At 37.4% G+C, this 19,830-nt stretch overlaps 2 protein-coding genes across 4 annotated transcripts in view; both read right to left on the reverse strand.

Annotated features, from left to right (window-relative positions):
* CSRNP2 (cysteine and serine rich nuclear protein 2) overlaps positions 1-4,576 on the reverse strand; it is a 40,373-nt gene extending 35,797 nt beyond the window's left edge. For 2 of the 3 annotated variants that reach the window (XM_039332026.1, XM_039332027.1), the window contains exon 1: positions 4,292-4,576. The gene's annotated coding sequence lies outside the window, so the exon portion shown is untranslated. Of the gene's footprint in view, positions 1-3,621; positions 3,881-4,291 lie in introns of all 3 variants that reach the window. The other variant, XM_039332028.1, reaches the window with a different exon arrangement.
* A 6,732-nt stretch (positions 4,577-11,308) lies between these two features.
* Positions 11,309-19,830, reverse strand: part of TFCP2 (transcription factor CP2) — a 51,836-nt gene continuing 43,314 nt past the window's right edge. The window contains exons 13-16 of the mRNA XM_039331959.1: positions 18,243-18,346; positions 17,577-17,719; positions 13,845-13,896; positions 11,309-13,606 (exon numbers count right to left, since the gene is read on the reverse strand). Of these exons, the coding sequence (XP_039187893.1) occupies positions 13,569-13,606; positions 13,845-13,896; positions 17,577-17,719; positions 18,243-18,346 (337 nt within the window). The 3' untranslated portion in view covers positions 11,309-13,568. The remainder of the gene's footprint in view (positions 13,607-13,844; positions 13,897-17,576; positions 17,720-18,242; positions 18,347-19,830) is intronic.

Genomic DNA, 19,830 nt, shown 5'->3' on the forward strand with positions numbered 1-19,830 from the left:
GCCTAAGGGTATATATTAATATAGGTACCATATCCTTGTATAAAGTATTGTAAGACGGCCAATTCTATTTTCAATATCCTTCCTCTGTGATTCCAAGCATCTAGACATGAGAAATCTAATTTCCAGACACCATAATTTCCAGGGTTTCTGGAAATTAGATTTCTCATGTCTAGAACAATATTTTGGAGTCAAAGCGAGGATGAGTGAAGTCTATTACTATTGTAGTGAAACCTTGTTTTAACAGACTATCTGGGGGAGCTCTTAGTTGCAGTTAAAATATGTTAAATTTATGAAAGAATATTGTTGTGGCAATTTATATCATTTGCATAAGTTTCAGTTTCCTGGTTCAAGGGGATAGGAGTGATAGTGTACTCCTAGTAACTTGCTTTTACACAAATAAGATAGAGAATCTTGTTGTTCGATAGAAAAGTCTGTCTCATTTATGTCTTCTAAACTTTATGGAATTCCATGACTTCAACAAACAAGGCAACTCTGTTCCCAGTATACCCTTCCTGAATGAATATCCAGAGATAATTATACCCTATTATGCATCAACACTCAAACTGTTCTCTTGTGGCTTAGAGATTTCTGGCATATACAAATAAGTACACATGCAGACTCACCTTGAATTTTCTATATCATGCACCTTTATTTTTGTGATTTTCTTGATGGATTATATTTATTTCCTAGCTATTCCCCCCAAGCAGATACAAAGATTTTCACCCAGAGGTGTTTTTTCCCAAACCAGATATACTTCCCTTCCTATCATGTTCCAATCTCCTGAGAATCAGTCTACAGAAACAGCGTATTAATAGCAGGACCAGTCTCCTATATTACATTTGCTACATTTTCATTTTAACCAAACCCATTTAGATTAAAACACATCACTTGTCAGGTAAAAGCCAAAGATGTCAATCACTGGACTCCTGTGTTGTCATATTCTAGGAGAGGTCAGCTACTACACACAAGAAAAACAGTTTGCCGATCAATAAAATCAAAGGACAAACTCCAATGTTCTTGTTAGTAATTTAAGCAAGTGCTAGCTAAGGAAGGGAACGAACTAGGCTTTGGGTGGCTGGAACTTAGATACTGATTTATTGGATGACCAGGGGCCTAAACTATAATTTGCAGAATTATCATGAAAATAAAGTGGGAAAGAAAGCCAACCATGCAAGCTACTGTACGACATTGGGAAAAAAAACACAGGTTTACATAATTTCATGTACATATTTTAAATATATGCAATATTTGTGTTTGTTGACTTTTTAAAAAAGATGTATGTATGACCTCCACTTAGTAGTAACTGAACGAAAAACAAGGTTTAAATTTACAACTTAAGGTCTGTTCTATGCTTTTGTTTTCATTGAAGAAATATATATTATGAATTATTAGCAAAATATTTTATACAATTAAAGAAATTTGACTTTTTTATATCATTCACATCTGACCGTAATTCAGATGCTCTCTATATTAGCAGTATCTTGAAAGATAGCATTCTAGAACAGTCAGTATTGTGACATCACTGCTATTGATCAACCGAGACTACACTTTGGACAAATCTCAAAAGAAGTTGTTTTGTTACATATCTGGGACAATTTAACAAATAATCTAACCTTTCCTATTCATGTTATACATATATGACAAATTTATAAAAATAAATATAACTAACATCAAATAACCCCAAAAACACAATAATTTACTGTATTTTTCCCTCTAAGGTTTTACTGCTGGATTTTGAAACAAAATTTGAGCAGGGTTAAATAATTTTCAAGTAATGAAATCATTTAAAAAGTTGATTATCAGGGGGAACTAGTCCAACAACTTCCTTTATGCAAAAATATGAAATGAATCTCTCCCACAGTTCTCCAGATACAATTAAGTTATGAGTATGAAGAATGAAGTATACATTTACTTTAAATCTTGCAACTATTCGTTCAAGTTCTTTACATTATTTAATAGTGATATTATTCCTGTTTCCCAATATGAGCACAATGGCTATTATAAATTCTGGATGATTTTCACGTTTTTGATTCAGTTCAAAAAAGTATCAGAAGATCTTCCAGTCTCCTGAAATCCTGAACTGAATGACTCCTAGGGATGTGCAGGATTTTAGACTTAAATATATATATTTTAAAATATTAGGCACTTGGAAGAGGGATGGAGTCAGAACCTTTCCTTCTCCACAGCAGGAAAAGACACATTTAATTTGGTAGCAGTGCTCCTCTGTACTCCCCAAACACATTTTTCTCTTTGAATCTAAAAACCTGCAAAGTCCTAATTCTTTCCCTCCTAACTTATGGAGCTTATAAAAACTGGAATCATTAATATTTCTCCTAGGTTTCCAATGCTTCAGAAGAAAATTTTGCACTTCGTGAAAATTATCAAATGTAACATAATGCAGGAATAGTCAAGTCTATACTGCAAGAGGTATAGTTTGGAGGTATACTATGGCCAAATAAAAAATGGCTATCTGAATAAGCATCTGCATTTATGATTTGGTGTATATGTATGTGTGTATGTATGTATGTGTGTGTGTGTGTGTGTGTGTGTGTGTGTGTATATATATATATATATATATATATATATATATATATATATATATATATATATATATATGAATATTTTAATTAGAAAGTTATGGTTTGTTATCTTTGGATTTTTCTCATCTTCTTTAATTTGGAAAATTGCTGAAACTATGTATATACACAACCCATTTCTAAGCCTATGTCACATCTTTCATAAAATGTCTGTGACGATACATTAACAATTTGATATGAAAAATCCCTGTTTTACCAAACATTAATATCTAAGGTATCCTTTTTCAGGCCGGTTTTTATATTTCATTTAATATTTTCAGGATGAAGAAATTCTTTAGCATTAAATCTGTAAGACAAAACATTCATCACCTTAATATTTGCTATGATTAACCTATATGTGCCCTCTAATTCCAAGGCCTAGCCCTAAGGAAGTAGGAGTACTAGTCAAAAGATTTTCTAGAATCTTCCAAAAAGAGAGCTTTCCGGTAGTATTTAGATTTTTGTTAGGACTTCCTTAACTTCAAGGCCAAAGTCAACTGAAAATAACTTATCCTTAAATATCGGAGCCCATTCTCATCCCAAGGCATCACTTTCTGCCTATTTTTTCAGGTTATCTTCTGTCATACAAGATGATCCCTGAAGTATGTAAACATCTCTTTGAACAGATTGTTCTAAAATCCAACATTAAGGTAGTGGGCACTACCCTGCAAATGCCACCCATATCTGAATCCCATATTCCCCCCCCCCCGATTTTAGCCTAAAGAATGAAAACTGGTAGTATACAGTTGACCTACACAGGGGGAAAAAAACTACTTTTGCAAAAAAAATATCTATAAATACCTAATCAGAAGACCAAAAATTTCTACAAACTCAACACTATACAAATTTATCCACAGGGCTTTTGGGGAGATACTTTTGGCTGAGTGATGCAGCCTCAGATAATGAACCTTTCCCCTGTTTCCCTCCCCCCTTTCAGTTCCAGATCTAGGTTATTTGCACAAGGTGCACATCTCACTTTGAATATCCTTTTTCTCCTCAACCAAGCACTTGATTTTACCAATCGCAGCTCGAGATAATTACCAACCTCACTTTCAGGTACGGTAGCTTTACACACTACGCATCAAGGGAGGGAATTCCTAATGAGGTTAACTGCAACCTCCCATTTAGGCAATCTGAACTCAAGTTGACAAGGCGGCTCCGGCCCTTCTCTCTCTCTCTCTCCCGCGCGGAGACCCACACAAGCCCTCGGATCAGGCTCAAGATAGGAGAGCAACCAGCTCCGCAATCACCATAGAGACATTAGCGTGCAATCCCAGAATCGGTTTCTGTCAGCGAAGAGAAGCCTGCGACAAAACAAGACCTCAATGCGTGTCCGGGGATTCAAATCCTCCATCCTGCAACGTAAAAGGGCGAGGCACGCTCTTCCTCCGCTCGCCCCCTCCTCAAACCATCCTTGCCTCAGCGAGGGAGGCAGGAAGCGCTTCTCCGCTCTCCCTTCCAGGGAAGCATCGCCCATCCTTCTTCCTTCCAAGGGCCACCAGGGCGGCGAGAATTCACCCACTGAGGGACCCCCGCGCAAAGACGACGGCGCCGCCGCAGCGCCTACAGGTCTTTTCCTGGGGAAGGGGGTCTCCTGCCCGCTTCTTTCCTCCCGCCCTCACCGCCAAAAGACCCCCGTAGCCCGGCCCCTCGCAAGGCACGCCCTCCTCTTCACGCTAGCCAGCCAGCCAGCCCAGCTAAATCCAGCCACTCACCGGGTAGGGGTACCTCCCGCCCGCCGGTCCCTCCTCCCTTCCCTCTACACAGGCCGGGGCTGCAGGGCGAAGCCCAAGATCCCCTAAGCAGGGGATTGTGCGGAGGTAGCAGCTCCGTGCCTTCGGAGGGGAGGGAGGGGAAATGGTCAGCAAGGGCGGCAGCGGGGAGGCTCTGGCAGGCAGCAGCGGCGGCCCAGACCAGGCAGACCACCAGCCTCAACTTCGTCGGTGATAACAATAGGACAGCCGGCGCAGCGTCGCCTTTTATAGGGAAATGACCACGTGATACGCTCCGGCCTCTCCCCGCCCCCGTTCGTATGGCGCCGCACTCGCGCGGCAACATGGGAAACGTAGTCACCCTCAGAAGGGCGGTGCTTGCGCAATAGAACGGGGATGAAGTGGGGTGGGACAGTTTGTCCAAGTAACGGCGGCATCTGAGGTGAGGATGAAAAGAACCACATAGCGCTTTGAACACTGGGAAATGGAACCCATCGGCTTCTTCCAGCGCTTGCTAAAAGTTAAGTTCCAGAATGCAACCTGGCTGTTCGTAGTTTTCGCTAAATGTATCCCTTAAAAAATAAAACAGCGGACAAGCCTGGTGATAAATGATCCAGACAGAGGGTTACCAGCCTGTACTTTCAAGTTGCCATCGTATTCTGAGTGAGTCTAATTTTAGAAACAAGATAATCTTGTATTCTAGATAGTGGAGGAGCACTTTTTCCAGAACTGCTTGAGGTTAAGATGTTTGTGGGTGTGCAGAGTGCTATTTTATCACACTCTCCAGTCATGACACATCTGCAGAGCATGGGGGCCAGTTTCTTTTGACTAACAAAATAAAAATAAAAACGTTAATGTAGGTGGGATTCAGATGAGAATCATAATACTAAGTAAACAACTGCAGGACTTTTTCAGGATTTAATAGCTCCTCTATGCTAATTATATGTGAAGGTAATTGTAGTCTTAATTTAAAAACAAGCTTAGTTAACTTGATTTTGATTTTCAGTTATAACAGATTCAGTCAATATACGGCAACTAATTAGAAGGATCAGGATCAGATAAGAATCTGAGCGGGAAAAGGGGGACACCATATATACAAGCCTACAAAAAATTGTATGTTTGTGTGACAAGAGAAAGTAAGAGAGATCAATTTTGTTATAAAACTAGATGAGATAACATACAATTTAATAATCTGAGGCATGCTAATCACATTGATTAAAAAAATCAAAATTGTCCTGATGAAAACAAAACAGAACCTATAAAAATTGTACTGATTCTTTATAAAATATGCGAAGTTCTAGACCTTCAAAATGTTCATTTAATAATTCAAAAATCAGAAGGCTGTACTGAACCATGAAGTCTGTCATTTAGAGTCATTCTCAAGCCATTCACTGCAACAACAAAACCTTTGAGTACAGCGTAGTAATAACAAAGTTACTGTACAATCCTTTAAAGATGCAGATTAGATTTACACATTACACTAAACCATGTTTTGTTTTGTCAAGCTATATTGCCCTGATTATACTTCTGGCTTGATTGTCCCAAAGGTGCTTTTTCAAAAAGCAACTGAACTTTGTTTTTTTTCAAAGATGTTTCACTTCTCATCCAAGAAGCTTCTTCAGGAAAAAGCATCTTTGGGAAAACCACAACCTGGATGATTGAGAATCTCCACAGATACTCTTGGCCTGGTTACACAAAACATTAGCCCATTAATCATAAATGAATTTATTGTAATAAGCCACGTTCAAGAACTGCATTATCATTATGGCTTAACAGAACATGTGAATCCAGTCACTGACATCCAAGTCCCATTGGATGTAAAAACAAACAAACAGGCATTTACAGAATACAGAGTCGTCTTGTTGAAATTATAGATATGGATTCTTAAGTTCTAAGTGAAAGTATACCATATGTTTACTCCCTCGGATTCCAAGATAGAAGAAGGTTGGAAAATAAACACATTTAATATTCCTGTGTAGTTCCATTTTTAAATTGTGATTGGTCTCTTCCACTCCCTTCAAAGAAAAATACAGCATTTTCACTGTATGCAGTCAGTGCCCAGATCTTAAATACTGCAATACTTTTGCTCACCACTGGATGGAGTGGCAAGAAAGGAAAATACATTTGGAGAAACATGCCTATTGGCAAATTGAACAAGTATAAAATTCAGCCCTACCTAATAAAACAGATACTTGAAGGAGAAATACCGTAGTCAGTTTCCATATGGTAAGAAATATCTGTTTTGGACTTAATAATCTGAGTCACAAATTGCTTTTACTTTGTAACCAATCTTTCTGGACATCACCAGAATGTAGGATAAAATTAATGCCATCCAAAAATAAGTGCAGATGTACTTAAATGTGACATAGATATTAAATGTCATATTCATATGTTAATAATGGCTTAGTACTAAATAGCTTAGGCTACATGACAAAGTAAATCACAGTCTGTTTTCTTTTTTTGTTTTTAAGATCATGCCCCTTTTATATTTATCTTATTTGTTAAATTTATATGCTATCCGTCTCATGTAGAGGCAACTCTAGGTAGCTTACAACCAATAAAAATAGGATAAAACAAATTTTGGTCAAAAATACACATCTGGTTACAGAAAATGTTAAGAAAACATGTAGATTTTAAGCCAGAATTATTATTTTTAGGTATAATTACAGAGACCTATGACAAAAATGTATATATTTAATATTACATGTATTAAAAACATTGAGAATTGCATTTGCACAGTACTGGAAAAACGAAGAAACACCACTGGAAGAAGACATAATTAGGAAAATTTTAGATTGTGCGGAAATGGACAGGATCATATTGAAAATGAAAGGGAAAGAAGACACAGAATATTTCCAAACACGGGATAATTTTTATAAATGGCTGGAAAAATGGAGTAGAGAGTAGAAATGGAAGTTCTATTACTATTAATGTTAAATATGTTCACCCAGATAACACGTTTATTAAGCACTAAAGATTTGTAACTATAAAAACGTAATAAAAAACTGGGATAAAACATTAAAACAATAAATATTAACACTAAAATTGATTTAAGAATTAACAAAGATGGCAACAAAGGGAGCAAGATGCACACGGAGAAGAGGCGGGATCTTATCTCAGTCCATTAACCATTTCCAGTATGACATGCCTATTATGGGGCCCCAGGCCAATTGGCATAACCAAGTCTTCAAACTCTTTTGGAAGGCCAACATTCTTTGAAAATTACAAAAAGAATGAAATCAAGAGCATAAAAATAAACTAACAAATAGGAAAACTCAGACCTTCAGCATTATCTATCATTATGGAAGAATACAAGTGTTCCCAGCATGTAATGAGTCTGTTAAATAGTTGTTTTTTTAAAAATGAACCAAAACATATCCTTCATAGTAGGATTTGGTTCATATCACTATTTATTGTCAGCATTCTCAGCATAATACTTGTAATTTCTAATATGTAAATTAAATTGATTTCATCCCAAGAGTTTAGATATGGATAAATTAAGAATCTGGGCAAAAAATAGTCAGAAATTAAGCTTCAGAAGATTGCCAGGAGGTCTAGAATCAGCAATATGCATCTTACTATTACAATTATGAAGCGTCTATAGTTGGAATGCTTAATGATTAAACAAAATCAGATTTTGACTAGGTAGCACCATTAATAGAGTTCTCAATTACCATTTACTGTATACCATCCTCCCCCAATCTATGCTTTTCAGAGATGCCAGAACACAACTTGCTCACTCCAAACCAGCATGGTCAAAAGCCATGGGAAAGGCCAGTTTATATTGTTTAACTTATTACCTGCTACCACTATGATGTGTATTCACATCTGATATAAAGCTCTTATTTTTAACTGAAACCCCTGTCTATTAAGCAAATCAGTACTTTTGGTCAGTAGTCCTAGTAGGTGTTTTACAATAGAAGAAAAATTATAGCATCTTTTTGGCCATTTAGTAAAACATTTTAGGCCTGCAACTGCACAATAAAGTAATGCATATATGGCTTAACTAACCCTGGCAATGACGTCCTGTGATATTGCTAAGATTTTAAGGTGTACAGATAACCTCCTACAATTGCTTCACAGAACACAGTGTGGATTTTTTTTGTCTGAATATATTACTAATGAATATGCACACATTGTCTCCTAATAGGCAGATCTCCTGCTGGTCTCCTCTATACTCTTAATTCAGAATGTTTTCACAGTGAGAAATACATTCTGAGCCATAGTTATTTAGTACAGTTAAATGCCCGTATTTCCACAAATGCTGCAGAGGTTACTTTCATGTTAGAGATTACTACTGCTTGCCCTTATATCTCTAGCGTTTCATTTTGCAACAGCTGATCTATATTTCTATCTTAAGTACTCTCCTGCACAAAATGTCTCCTTCCCTCATGTTAAAAATGTTTTTTTTAAAAAAAAAAATCATGAAAAAATAGATTTCTGCTAAAATTGCTAGAATTGTGTTTGCCTTGCTAAAATCATTATGTATCCAAAATGAATCATCCAGTTGTATGAAAAGATATTTAGGATCAGTTGTGCATTTTGAAAATGGAATACAGTACAGAATGTTTATCACAAAATTCAACTGGTACACAACATGTTTGTTCTGCTTGTTCTCCCTCACTTTTCTTTTCAACCTTATCCTCAATGTATTTCAACTTATGCCAATGATTTAGGTAAACCTTCATTGTTTCTAACATTGCACACATACACAAAACGTAGTAGTTGAAATATTTGGGAATTACCTTTCTTCTAATTTCTAAACAGCTTAATTAGGCTTGTAGACAAAATTAAAGAAATCTAAGAGTACGTTGGGGATAAAAGTGAAATGAACCGGTAAAAAACTAAATATCAGAACTGTGCAGTTTGAGTTTTGATTCCAAAGAGTACTCTGGAATGTGAATGTAGGGCCTATTAAAGTCAAAGGCACTTAATTTTAGGATGGATTAAATTGTAACTAAAATTTAAAAATGCTAGGCTGGTATACAATTCTTTCATTGGCTTAATAGACGGAAAACAACGTCTAGTGCAGACATGTCAAACACAAGGCCCGGGGGCCGTATGTGGCCCGCAAAGTAGTTTCATGTGGCCCGCGAAGCCATCCTGGAAACAGTGAGGGAATGGCTCCCACTGCCTTGGCCCTGGCCCAGACCGGCCAGGAGCCAATGTACAATTTTGTGGTGGCCATCTATGTTGAAACGCATTCAGTCTTAGCTCCACAAGGCCGTATACAAACAGCGAGGAAACAGCTCCTGCCGCGTCGGCCCCGCCCCCTGGGTGCATGCTGGGGAAGTGTCACCCTTTGTGAGGAATGAAGAAATGGACCATGCCTTGGCGCTTGCCCTGGTCCCATCCCCTTCTGCCAGAGACCCTCAGATCTGTCCCACTCCTGCCCAGGCCTCCACAGGCACCCTTGACGCGAACGATACAGAGCTGGGCATGCCCACCCAGTAGGCCATGCCCACCCAGTAGGCTGCACCCACCCTGACCACACCCACCCGGCCCCCCAAGGGCAACCGCAATGCTAAGGCGGCCCTCAATGAAATTGAGTTTGACACCCCTGGTCTAGTGACTCAGTAGCTACAATCCTACCTTCTGGAAAACCATGTAAGATTTTCTGATAAGTTTCAACCAGGGAAGACCAAATCCTTTCAGCCTATTTTTCCATTTATTTTGGATTTGGGAACAGCTTTGCTTCAATAATACTTACATTTCCATCTCTACTCTTAAAATTGCCTCCAAAATTATGCACAGCAGTTTTCCAATGTGGGCAGTCCCAAGGAAAACAGCTCCTCTCCACCTGTCCTACAGTCCTGGATCAAAGGATAATTTCTTAAAAAGTGCCTGTCAAGGAAATACTGTTCAGAACACCTTCACAAGGTGAAAGAAAACTGCCCAGTTGCTCTGATTTATTTTGAAGTAAATGAAAACATGAGGAAAATATTTTCTGAAGAAATTTTTGACTTTGCATCTGCTTTGTACTTGACAGTTAATGTTCCACACATCAGATAATTTAACTTCCCAACAGTCTTCTGATGGATCAGCAAAGCAGTGACTCTGAAGGGTATTTCTTGCCTTAACTAACAACTGGGTTGCTACTAGGCAAGCAAATTGGGTTATTTATTTACTAAGCATATGTAAAACAGCGACAAAAAAGGGCATCTTTATCCACTTATTTATTTTTTTTAAAGAAAAGTGTTTGGTGTTTAGGGGTCCTGGGAATAATTACCTGTATTTATTCCTCACATATTGAACAATCCCACCTGAATATGGGTATAATATAATCCTATGACCATGGAAGCACACTAGAGGCGAATATGTTCTTGCACACCAGAAACTAAAATTATAATGAAGTAAAGTGTAAAACAAGAATGACATATTTGTTTCATGGTTAGAGAAAACAATAAAAATACACCTTTTCCCCTAAACCATCCCCCCCTTTCCCTCTCATATATATGTGTATTTGTGTGTGTGTATTTTGCATGAAATAGTCCGTTGCAGGATGAAAGGCTGAAGTCTACTCACTGAAGGTTATGGAGTGTAGTTCACCATACTGGTCCATTGGTGGATTGAGAGATGTTTTTTAACTTTTCAATCCAAGACTGAGAGAGAATGACTGGCCAGACAGCCCACTTCAAAGCCTAAGTGAGAACTAAAATGCATGGTTTCCCAGCACCTATACCAGGGGTGTCAAACTTGCAATGTCACGTGATGTGTCGCGACTTAACCTGACTTTTTTTTGCTATTGCTGGCAATGGGGGTAGGCGCAGTTTCGCTATGATGCATCCAGCCCGTGGGCCCGTAGTTTGACACCCCTGACCTATACACTACACTGGGTCTCATTCTTATACACAATCTATTTTCCCCAAGTAGAACACTTAAATACAATTTCAGTCTACTGTGCAGCTTCTTTTTCTTTACTGGTCTGCAATTATCCACAATTTAAATAAAAGGTTCCACAACAGAATTCAAAATAAAGATTCCACAACAGAATTCAAAATAAAGAATTCCACAGCCATGTTTTATAGTTCATTGTTTCATTCAATGGTTTACTGAAAACAAACACATAACAAATCATTACAGTTCCAGGAAGAATGGCAAACACTCTCATACATGCTCTTAGGATAAAAAAAATATCCCAAAGTGATTGAACACAGTTTGAGAAAGGAAGAAAAAATAAGCTGTCATTTATGTATTGTATGTACTGCTTGACAGACAGACAGACAGACAGACATACTTGACAGTACGAAGGATGATGGTTGATTCAAAAATCATGTCAATTTGATTCTAGTTTTACAGCTTGATATAAAAAGGGTTGAGACACAGTTTCCTGTGACCTCTGCACTGGGAAACTTTGGCTTAAGATGCAAAGCTATTTCCTCTGAAGTTGGATACACTATGGAGAAAAGGAAAGACAATAACAAGTGACCAGATTTGCTCATGTTCTAATAAGCGACATTTTACTGTACTGAAATCAGAAAGCCAAGTTGTTGTCTTATGAACACATACCATACAACTAGGAACACTACAAGCCTTGTCATAGTGCAAGACATTTCCTCAAAGACTGATCTGGGGACTCTATCAATCAACTCTTAACCCTGCTATCACTATGTCTATGCACACAATCCATTATTAGGAATAATGGAAGTCTGTAGGTCACCATTAATTTAGCTTCATCACTATACCCAGTCGGCTCAAGCATCCTGATGGATCACATGAGTTTCAGGTACAGAATTAAAGCAAACAATATCCTAATTAAGGTTGGTAACCATTCTGGGAGATGGAACAGGGAGTATGTCATAATATAAATAAGAGCTTCAAAGGCAATCTGAAAAAGCTGATTTTTTTTTCAATGCATCAGGTATGAACTCTTAGATTCTATTTAAAAATGGTAAAGCTACTGTACAAGATCTTTTTAAAGTGTATTTCTCTTTTTTTTTTATGAAACTCATTTAAAGTGAAAAACTTCTCAAATAGTCTGATATCCTTAGGAAACAGATAACTTGGTTTCCACTTAATAAAATGCAAGTCCTTTTCTCAAACTCTCAGCTTTAGGTTAATGTCAGCCTATATCAGCTTCCTGGCCTCTGTCCACTGATTAGGGAACCTAGCTTAGGCAAGAGCACATTACCCTCTGGAATATGAAACTACAGCTTGCAGAGATTTTTCATTTTGCTAGGGGCACTGGAAAGGTCACGGAGAATCTGGCGTTGTTCCTTAGACTTGCTGTCCACTTATAATTTGGGGACATTATTTCCTGTAGCTAAAATAGTTTCCCCTTCTTTCCCTCCAAGACTCAAAAAATGCATTCATTTCAAAATGTGGAGACCTTTTTAGTAAGAGACTGGTTGCTGCCCTGGAAACAAAGATTCAGGGACTTTATCACCATGGAGTATTCAAAGCTTTTCAAAAAGCATTATAAAATTCTTGCTTTTGAATCTACTCTTGGACAGTGAATTCCAGTAGGATTTCATTCCAAAGTCTGCATCAGTTCAACATCATCTCACATAAATCATTCCAATATATTCTTGCTGTTTTTAACACAGTCTTTTCTCTCTTCCTTGGGAGTTCTTTAAGTAAACAGAAGAAAGCCCTGGATACTGATTTCATCATTTCTTTTTATTTTTTTCTGCCTCTGAACCCTCTTTAACAAGAGTGTTAGGTAACGGCCCAAGTAGACGGAGTTCATAAACTCACAGCTTTCTCCTAACTTGTACTAGTACAAGAAATCACTCACATAGTTATGTATAAGAGCACCTTTTGATACACAGATTTTTGTATCTCAAACAAATTCTGAAAAAGTCAGAACTTGAGTGTTTTTTCAATTAAAAAAACAGGAGTGTTTTTTCAATCCAGGCTTGTCAGAATCAACGAAGTGGTATAGACCTTCAAGAGTTTCCCTAGAAAGGACACACAATTCCTAGGGTGCCCAGATATCCATCAGAACAACAAGGTTTAGTCTATTGAAGTACTAGGGTTGTTGTCTGCAGAAGCCTCACACAACCCTCTTTGTATTACATATAATTACAAAGTTCCATCACTGGATAGTCTGGCAATTTTAATTAGCAAACAAGTATACTAATGTCACTGAGCTAGAAATAAGCAGCTCTGTGCTTATGACTGGTATCTACTTCATGCCAGTAGTGGTATATTCCACACGGTTCACCTAATAGGCGAAAACAAGTTGTGGTAGCAAAATGGGTCTGTGCTGGTGTCCAGTTGCCAAACTTGACAATGAAGCTGTATATGCAGAGCAGATGCAAGAAGATTGAGTCCTTATCTACTTTAAGATGATGTGGTAGCTATCATTGGTTTCAGCTGCAAAGGAAGCACATCATCAGACCCTGGATGAACACAAGTAGAATCCCATTATTATTCCTCACCCACCTCCCATTTGAAAGACAGAAGCTTACACATAGTACACTAATCTCCATGCAATGCTGATTTGGTTTGGGTTTATGGGGAAGAGGAGGGGGGAGAGTAGGATTTGTACGTTTTTCAGAAAAAAATAAAAAACAGAGTAACATGCATGACTATGCCCTGAATAAATGAGTACCTTTCATTGTGTCCAAGACGAAACACGATTCATCTTGAAAGTTCTGTATCATCTAAAATAGGAATAAAAAGAGCCTGGAAAAATCAAGCCGCTATTCATTGTGTCCATCTTAAGCAGCACATATTGTATATTAATGTACTTTGTCAATAGCTAATAAACATTCATCATCCCTTATAGATGAAATACAAGGAAAGGCAAGTATGTACCGAGAACTACACGCTGACCCTTTTGCAAAACAGTTTGGTTATCTCCAAGGCAGGAAAACTCCCATCTACCAATCATCTTAATTTCCACTCTCTAAAGTTCAAGGGGTGGTTTTTTTAAGAGAGGATCTGGATTTTGCTAAATTGGCTAAATTTTTCTTTAGATTATTTATAATTATTTCTGGGATGATTTAGGATTCCAAACCAATCTGGCTTCTTATATGTGCTGTGACTTTCTTTCCTCCAATTAAGCTAAAGCAGTGGTTCTTAACCTGGGCGATATCGCCCCCCAGGGGGCGATTTTGTTTTTCAGGGGGGCAATGGAATGAAAAGGGGCGACGTGGGGGTGAAGGAACGAAAAGGGGGAGATATGGGGTGATAGAGCGAGAAGTTTTGGGGACACTTTTGAGACTATTTCGTACAGTGAATCGCTGCGTATCTGTTGTACAAAAACATCAGATCACTCACTATTAGTGGATTGAATTGTGATTTCAAATGTTCCTCCAGCTAGCTTCAGTACAGAATGCCGTACATATGTGAATACGCATCACTTATCTTCATGTGCATTGTGCAGCAGCCTCTACCCTTTTTATATTTCTTTTTGCGTCTTAAATTTCACTTGTAATTCAATCATTAAATGTTACTGTTTTTCTTTTCGGGCATTCACTTTCTTGCAATTGAATTTTGTTTTCACTGGTCATTACATTTAAGTGTCTTGAATAAATAAGATAATAATGAAATACATGTATCACGAAGTTTGGTAATAAAGTGATGGGTGGCACCAAAATTTTTCAAACAGTTGAGATATGGGAAAAAGACTGAAAATAAATTATTTGCATTGATATGTCCTGATGACAGTTTTAAAGAAAACAAAAAAAGTGTTTGCATAAATTGAAGAATTATTTCCTATGTTATGTTGGGGTAGGGGGGGGCGATGACAACTTCCTCATTGGCTCAAGGGGGCGATTCGTTCAAAAAGGATAGAGCCACTGAGCTAAAGCACAAAAAAACCAGAGGACTACAAAGCTGTAAGCTTTTAAATTCTAATCCTATTCTGAAGATACAGTGAAAACTGTCTCATGGTAAAACATTGGGAAAAAGCATTGACTTAAAAAAGTGAAAAGCTACAAAAACAGAATAAATGGAAGCATGCAATGATTAGGCAGGGAAGCATGTTACTTGGATGAAGAAATCAGCACTGTGTAAAATATCTGTTTATATTGCAATGTGTTTTACTAGATGCAAGAAACTACAGAACATGAAAAGATGGCTTTTTTTTCCAAGTTAAAGTTCTAAATATTGTCCATACTTCTTTAATTCTTAGCAGTCATTTAGCCAGGAAAAAGGCTTTTATTGTACTGATAAGCAGTGACTCACAAAAATTGTAATTTGTAAAATGCTGATCTCTGGATCCATGCCTAAATGCTGCAGATCTGCATAATACAATACATGCATACCTAATTATCAATTACCAAACATGTGAAGATACATAATTTTAAAAGTTTGTGTTTTCTACACAGTAGATATTCTAGTCTGATGGATTGCAGGTTCTAATAAAAAGACAATGTAGATCTTGCAAGCCTAGGTAGAATCGAGAATGAAAACTGAGAAAGTGCTTAATCCATACATCTCTGGAAGTGTTTGCATTACAGTATTCCAAATTCCCTTAAAAATATGGGAATATTAGTACAAAAATCCAATAAGTAAGAGAATAAAAATGTGCATGAATTTTTAATATGGATTTTTTAAAAAAGCAAATGTATGAAGAAGAAACTCTTGAGATTCCTCAGAGAGAAAGCAATATAAAGGACTGACTTACCATCAACAATTGGGTCCGGCCATTCCATTGCTAAGCAATGCAGCCTTAAAGTGAGAGATCATTTGACCACACTGGATTTACAACATCAAGTATGACATCACATGACCATGACTCGTGACTTCCTACTGGCTTTCTACTGACCAGAAGCCAGCTGTGAAGGTTGCAAATGGTGATCACCTGACTATGGTTGCCAGTTACCATGCGCCCAAGTTGTAATCATGTGACTGCAGGGACGTTGCAGTGGCTGCAAGTTCAAGGATAGGTCATACTTCTCCTTTTTCAGCACCACTGTTACGTTCACATGGTTGTTAAACAAGCAGTTGGTAAGAGAGGACCACCTGTACACGGTCAACTTTTTAAAAAGCACATGCTCTATAATGGTCGGTTTTATTTTTCAATCTAACTTAATCAGATAGATGGCTTAGATTCAGGTACTATTTTCTTCAATAGTAGAAAAACCAGGAGAATCAACGGACACATGAACAGTAGACCCCAAATCAACTAACTTGAAATTCTAACCCTTTCAGGAGGGTCCTTGCAATTCAGCTCAAGAGCTGAATCCATGTATTTGACTAATACCAAAGTTTGCTTAAGAAAGCTGCCTTTGTAATTATACAAAATGCTGAGCCAGAGGTAGTTCTATGGATACCAATGTGTATCTCAGATATCTCTTCTACTGTCCACTAGGTTCCTCAGTGTACCTGACTTGTTTTTTTTAAAGACTTGTGTTTGTTTTTTTTAAAAGTTAAGTAACAAGCTAACATGTTGCACAGCTCTTCAGATCCATATGACCCATCTGACTGCTGTCATTTAGAGGGGTCTTAAAAATCTGGGATTTCCTAGAGGGTCTGCAAAAGATGATTTGTGCAAATATGATTCTTACCACGCAATAATGGAAAAATGAAGAAATACCATCAGAGGAAGAAATAATTAAAAAAATACTAGAATGTGCGGAAATGGACAGACTTACTATGTGGTTGAAAGAAAAAGAAGAAACAAATTACTATCAGACTTGGGACTTATTTTATCAATGGCTGGAGAAAAGAATAAAGGATTAGGAATTAAAATTGTATTAGTGAATGATAAACTCAGACAACACATTGTTGAATAAGTACTATTGAATTATATGGAAAAAATTAATAGAAAATTTACAAAAAAAAAGAACTTGCTATAATGTTATGTATTTTGAGTTTTGTCTTTCCTGGTCTGGCTGATTATCCTGATTTTTTAAAATTCTCTTTGTAAGCCTACTTGGATCACTTTCAGGGCCGTCTTAGAAACCGAAATGAATGAATTTTTTTATAGCTTTGAATATCATATCTGTTCAAGGCAATTCTTTAGATCTCACAAACATCTTATTGAGATCATAGAGAGGATTCTGGTAGACTAGCTGGCTTTCTAATAAACTAGTGTTTGTGAATGGCTATCATGTGAGTTGTTTGGTGAGTAGACAAGTTTTTCACGATATCAATTTTATTAAGCGTGCCCATCATGTGATGTCAAAAATCCAAATGAATACAAACAACATTGTAGCTTACTGCAATTTATAATCTGGCAAATGAAGAAAATTGTCCATTTCTTTTTTATAAGAAATCAGAGCGAGCCTGCCAGTATTTACTATTGTTATTATTGTCGTTGTTAAATTATTATTATTAAATGTTAAATTCCTAAACCGCTACAAATCACTTCAGACTATCACTTTACTCTTACCTCATCACTGATGAGTACATGTATCCCTGTAGGTCCTTGTTTGTATATTTGGCTGATTTGTTGCGAGGAAATGCTGAAGAGTTGGGCTATTTTTTCTGTCAGCTCTACAGCAGTCAATTCTTCTAAGTAGATTGCATGGTAAACTGCAGAATCAATGAGAATGAATAAGGACCTTAACTAGGATTGGAGGGGGGAGGGCAGAAAGTGCTTTTAAAAAAAGCAAATAGCAGTACTGTCTTCTTTTTATTTATCGTTTTTGTCAGATTCCACAACAGGTTTTACTATAATTTTATTCTATTATTCAAAATAAATGTACACATTCCCTGACAAATAAATAACTGTTTGGATATATGTCATCCCTTTCAACAGGCATTGCAATCTCTATGATATACGGAAGCTAGAAAATTGTCATCAGATCTATATAATAGCAGTGATATTTTAAAGGTGGTGGCTCTTATTAGAATTAAGCAGATGAACGTAAGTGGGAAATTTAGGAGCAACAAAATCAAAAATGAACTACAACTAAAACTACAAACTGATTACTGGTGTGTCTTATACCATCATTCCCATCACCAAAGGGCCAACATCTCCTTGAAGAGATGATCCCATTACAAAATACTGCCAATCCATTTACTAACTAGAATGCAGTCTTCCCAATGTCCTTACCAAAAAAGGTACCATTGGCTGCATCCCCATCTTCGTGTTTCTGCTGATCTCTCAACTGTTGTGACTCTTGACAAACATAGATGGTCAACCTTGGCCTTACCATCCTATGGAGAAAAGAAGACATGAGCTCTCCAGGATCACTAGGAATAAGAGTAACGAATGAAAGGGGGAAAAATGTGTCACCACTTGACTATTTGTTTAGCTGCATTTGGACCTCATCTTTCACAAAAAACACTTCAGAGTAAATAATATTGTTAGTTAACTGCCAAAAGTTTAATAAGGTATCATTAAAACCATGAACACCAATGGCAACAAAGGAAATAACACAAAGCACTCCACATTCCTTACAAGCATTCATTCATGCCCAGTGAAAGATCAGTAAGATTGGCACCAAGTAAAAGGGAGGCACAACTGCTGTGACAGCTTTTTGCTGATCATCACAGTTTAGTTCATACATTACAAAAATAAGATACAATACTCTTCCTAGGATTATTTTGTGTTTAGGATGATGGTAAGAAAACTGAAAATGTAAATACATAAAAAAGAAAGTTTAGGCAAAATCAACAGATAATTTCCAACTACATTTCCCTGTCTGCTCTCTTGCCCTTTGTTTGCAGAATTTATCTATAGAGGATGTTCAAAGTTCATGAGAAACCAAAAAGATAAATATTAATTTTTATTGTATTACATATGAGCACCTACACATGTTTAGCTTAGAAGATGAAATGGTCATAATTTCTTTGCTTATCAGTAATACTAAAGCTGGAAGTATATTTTGTACTTAGACATTTTTCACTGTGGCTCACTAAACAAACCATAAAAAGCAGAGTTTCCACATTACACTAAGCCAAAACCATAGAAATCACATTATGGCTTAGTTCAATCTGTAAGTCCAGTCCAGATTACAGAATTGCTGCAATCAAAATGAATGTGCTACCTAAAATATTATTTTTGTTCCAAGGCATACCCATTAAATTAGATAAGGAATTTTTTTGAAATTTCAATCAAACCGTACTTAAATTTATTTGGCAAGGGAAAAAAGCAAGGATCAAATTAAAATTATTACAAGATTCAAAGGAAAGGGGTGGACTCGGTCTTCCGGATTTGGAAAAATACTATCAGGCTATAGTTTTATTATGGGTGCGGGATTGGATACAATTGAAAAACAGGAGATTGTTAAGTCTGGAAGGTCATGATTTGCAGATTGGATGGCACGCTATGCTATGGGATCAGAAATACAAGGCCCACCAGAACATCCCGGTTATCGTAGGGAGAGGTAGATATGGTGGGAGCCAAGGGGTGGGCCATCTTCGGGGAACAAGGACTCGCTGCATTAAAGCAATTACCTGTTCCGACCCCTTGGACTCTTCTCCAATACCTGGAGAGGGGGGTGTTCAGGATCCTGACCTCAGGTTGCTGCTTCTTAATGCCAGGTCGGTTATTAATAAAGCCCCTCTCATCTGGGACTTGATATTAGATGAGGAGGCCGACCTGGCATGTATTACTGAGATCTGGCTGGGCCAAGAGGGAGGTGTTCCTCTCTCAGAGATGTGCCCAGACGGGTTTTAGATAATGCACCAACCGCGAC

This window comes from Crotalus tigris, unplaced genomic scaffold (genome assembly GCF_016545835.1).
Source record: "Crotalus tigris isolate CLP2741 ecotype Arizona unplaced genomic scaffold, ASM1654583v1 scf7180000024441.2113493, whole genome shotgun sequence".
Lineage (NCBI taxonomy): Eukaryota > Metazoa > Chordata > Lepidosauria > Squamata > Viperidae > Crotalus > Crotalus tigris.